The following is a 4,227-nucleotide window of genomic DNA, read 5'->3' on the forward strand; positions in this document are numbered from 1 at the left end:
ACCATCAGGAAACTGCTGCCTGCCTTTCCAAACAACTAAGTGCCAGGCCCCTGCAGCTACAGCCCTAGCCCCAAGCAAACCATTAAAGGTGGCCCACCAGAAACCAAAAGCTGAGGTTCGGATAATTGCCCCCAGAGAAGGGGATTGTTTTTCTTTTTCTTTCTTTTCCTTTGGTGGTTTGAAGCCAGGGCCTCAGGGCATGGATGCCAGTGCTCTAGCACTGAGCTGGGGCTAAGGGTATGAATGTGTTTTTGTTGTTGTTTGATTTCGTCAGGGTGTATAAAAATATTCTGCATGAAAGAGATAAGGCTCTCTCTGGGTGGATGCTAAGATTCCATTTGGTGTATGATTCTGTTTGTATGAAGTTAGTGAGCAGGTAAAACCCCCTCTATGGGGACTGAAGAGACGGAACAGTGGGGTGGGGTGGAGGCCGGGGTTATCTGTGGAGGGGCTTGAAGGACTGCATTTTCCTAGGAATTCCTGCTATGCTGGTTTTATGCAACTGTCTAAAGCTCCTGATGTAGTTAAGATGTGTGCATTTGAATATAGGTAAAATTTACCTTCAAAGCTGGGCATGGTGGTACATGCTTTGTAATCCCAGTATGTGGGAGGCTGACACAGGAGGATGGCAGGTTTGCAGCCAGCCTCAGCTACTTAGTGAGGCTCTTGGCAACTTAATGAGACCCTGGTTCAAAATAAAGAATATAAATAGGGTTGGGAGTATATCCTGGAGGTAGAATGCCCCTGGGTTCAATCCCCAATACCACACAGAATTAAAAATAAATAAATAAATAAACAGCCGGGCATGGTGGCGCACACCTGTAATCTCAGGACTAGGGAGGCTGAGACAGAGGAATCGAAGTTTCAACACCATCCTCAGCAACCAGGTGAGGACCTCAGCAATTTAAGTGAGAGACTCTGCTTCAAAATTTAAAGCAATAAAATAAAGCCAGGCATGGTGGTGCAGCCTTGTTATCCCAGTACTTGGGAGGCCAAGACAAGAGGATTGCAGGTTCAGGGACAGCCTTAGCAAGTAGTGAGACTCTCAACCTAGCAAGGCCCTATTTTCAAATAAAAATAAAATAGGGCTGGGGGTGTAGCTTGGAGGTAGAATTCCTTTGGGTTCAATCCCAGGTAACCCCCCCCCCAAAAAAAAACCACCCATACCACAAAGGCTAAACTTCAGTTATGGTTACCCACGCTGAAGTTCTTTAGGGATGAAGAGCACTGGTGTCTACAGTGACCTCCCACTTAAGTGCCCCCTCAGTGTTTGTGGGAATAACTTCTGCAAGCCCTCGTAGATGCCAAAACCCAAGGATGTAAAAGTCCTTTGTATAAATTGCTGTGGGACTTGTAAATGACCTACGCTCATTCTCCTGTATGCTTTGAATAATTTCTAGGTGTTAGGTTCTAGGCCCCCACGGGGCAGGGGCGGGGCTGGAAGCCAGGAGGCAGGAAGACCCGCCTCCTTACCCTGCGAGCTCCTGGGTTCCCACGGAAAACCACGCCCCTTTGATAAAAAAGGGGGGGGGCGGCGATCTGAGGACACAGAGATTTCGAGACAGAGAGAGATTCCTACACCCGTGGAAGGCTCTTTTCCGCGGCACGGGGGTGGGGGAGCGAGCTGCCCGGGACAAGTGGGCTGGACTAATAAAGACTTATGGCACCTGCGTCTACAGTCTCGCGTGTCTGTGGGTGCAGAGGGATTACTTGCCAACCTTACACTAGGTAGTTATTATACCTAATACAATGCAAGTGCTATGTAAATGGCTGCTACACTGTATTGCTTAGGGAATAATGACAAGAAAATATATCCAGCATCAGGTGAGGGCTTAGCACTTTGGACGAGGTATAAATAGAAATGATGTGAAGTACCTGCTCAACTGGATGTGATGGTGCACACTTGTAATTCCAGTTCTTGGAGGCTGAGACAGGATGACTGCAGGGTCGCTGCCAGCCCCAGCTACTTAGTGAGGCCCTCTGCAACTCAGAGAGACCCTGTTTCCAAATAAAGAATAAAAAATAGGGCTGGGAGTGTGTGGTTCAGAGGTAGAATGCCCCTGGGTCCCATCCCCAGTACCCCCCCCCCTCAAAAAAAAGTACCTGCTCAAATTGTTAGCTACGCCTGTAATCCCAGTACTTGGGAGGCTGAAACAGGAGGACCACAGGTTTGAGGATAGCCTGGGCGATTAAGCAACATTCTCAGCAATTTAGAGAGACCCTGTTGCAAAATAACTAATTAATTAGGGCTGAGGGTGTAACTTGGAGGTAGAATGTTCCCCTGAGTTCAATACCCAGTACAAAAAAAAAGTTTAGTATTTGAGCTCAGAGCAGTGGCATAAGCCTGTAATTCCACCAGTGAATGGGGAGGATGAGGCAGGAGAATCCTAAATTTAAAGCCAGCCTGAGCAATGTATCAAGAAATAAAAAGAAATAAATAAAAGGGCTGGGCTTTAGCTCAGTGGTAAAGTACTTCTAGATTCAATCTCTAGTGTCAAATAGGGGGGAAATTTCAATGCTTGATACCTGTTGATCCAGCAGTTTCATACCTGGGTATTTCTTATACAAGGCGTTGTAGCACAAATATGTATTTACATAACAGTGTTTCCAAAAGTTGTTCCAAGCACTGTAAAGCTGACAATTTACCTTTCAGCAGAAGTCTGAGTTAAAAAAAAAAGGGGGGCACACACATGATATGAGATTCCCTATCATAGAGCCATTTTAAGGAATAATTCACTCAAACATACTGAAATGGAAAGTCAACTAGTAGATATTAACTAAGAAGTTGCAGAAAAACATGAAATATAATTCTATTGTTTAAAACTATCATACATATATAAATATTATATAAAAGCTATAGTGCAGAGAGAGACAGAAAGACAGGCAGACAGACAGAGAGGGAGGGAGCCAGGTGTGATGGTGCAGGCTTGTAATCCTAGTTCTTGGGAAGAAAGCCAGTCAAAGCCAGCCTCAGCAACTTAGTGAGGCCATCCACAACTTGGTGAGATCCTGTTTCAAAATAAAAAATAAAATAGGGCGAGGGGTGTGGCTCAGAGGTAGAATGCCCCTGGGTTCAATCCCCAGCAAAATACACACACACACACACACACACACACACACACACACACACACGGAGGAGGAGGAGGAGGAGGAGGAGGAGGAGGAGGAGGAGGAGGGAGAGGAGGAGGAGGAGGAGGAGAAAAACCAAATTTAACTGGCATTATCTCAGAGGAGTGGGAATGGAGGAGAAAGAAAGAGGGAGGAACTGAAGAATTTCCATTTTTATTTTATCCATTTCTTTTCTTCCTTTTCTTTTTCTTTCTTCTTAAAATTTTTTTTTTCCGGTCTGGGAATGGAACCCAGGGGCATTCTACCCCCGAGCCACACACCCCTGCCCTATTTTTTTTATTCTTTATTTTGAAAAGGGGGTCTCACTGAGTTGCAGAGGGCCTCATTAAGTAGCGGAGGCTGTCTGCGAACCCACATCCTCCTGTCTCAGCCTCCCGAATGCTGGGATTACAAGCGCGCGTCACCGCGCCCGGCTTATCCATTTCGTTAAACAAGCAAGCCTTCTAATTTAAAGAAAGATTTAAAATATACTCAACTCTGGATTCTTTGAAGAATAAGACTCTAAGATAAGGTCCATGTTGCTTGTGTTAAAATAACTCCACGCCCCTCGATTACGCTAAGAGACGGCCCCTGCGGCCCCCTCGGCCTTGGCGTGGTCTTCTCCCTCTAAGGAGAGGCGGCCAGGCCGGGCCAGGGCGCGGGGTGGACCCGCTCCGCGAGGGAAGCGCAGGGCGGGCTCTGATTCCCAAGCGACCCTTCCCCGGAGGCGCTAGACGCTCAGAACAAATTTCGACCTGTACTCCTCACTAAAAAAAAAAAAAAAAAAAAAAAAAAAAAAAAAAAAAAATCTATGAGTCGAGTCTCAATCCCCAAACAGAGGGAGGAGGAAGCCTGGGTTCCTGGTCCTCCCATCTCCATCGGGGAAACAACGCGTCGTCTCCATCCTGGGAGTGCGATGGGGATCGACTCCCTGGCTCCATCCGCGAATAAAAAAAACGCGGCCGCAGAGACTCGGGTCCCAAGTGCCCCGGGGGAGGGCCAGCGGAGGTGGGGGCGGGGGCTGGCCCTGGGCGGTTAAAAGCCACGTAGAGCCGGAGGGGCGAGGGACGGAGCCGCCGCCACCTCGGAAGCGCGGAGGACCCCCCCCCCCCCCCCCCC

The 4,227-nt window shown here is 47.9% G+C and overlaps 1 protein-coding gene across 1 annotated transcript in view; it reads left to right on the plus strand.

The window, feature by feature from the left end:
- Positions 1–4,024: 4,024 nt before the first annotated feature.
- The window catches only part of PRDM14 (PR/SET domain 14), a gene marked incomplete at both ends in the record, with an annotated part of 13,345 nt that continues 13,142 nt past the window's right edge, over positions 4,025–4,227 (plus strand). Inside the window, one exon of the mRNA XM_080694765.1 lies at positions 4,025–4,116. Within this exon, the coding sequence (XP_080550891.1) occupies positions 4,025–4,116 (92 nt within the window). The remainder of the gene's footprint in view (positions 4,117–4,227) is intronic.

Source organism: Muscardinus avellanarius (assembly GCF_963383645.1).
Source record: "Muscardinus avellanarius genome assembly, chromosome: 4".
Taxonomy (NCBI): Eukaryota; Metazoa; Chordata; class Mammalia; order Rodentia; family Gliridae; genus Muscardinus; species Muscardinus avellanarius.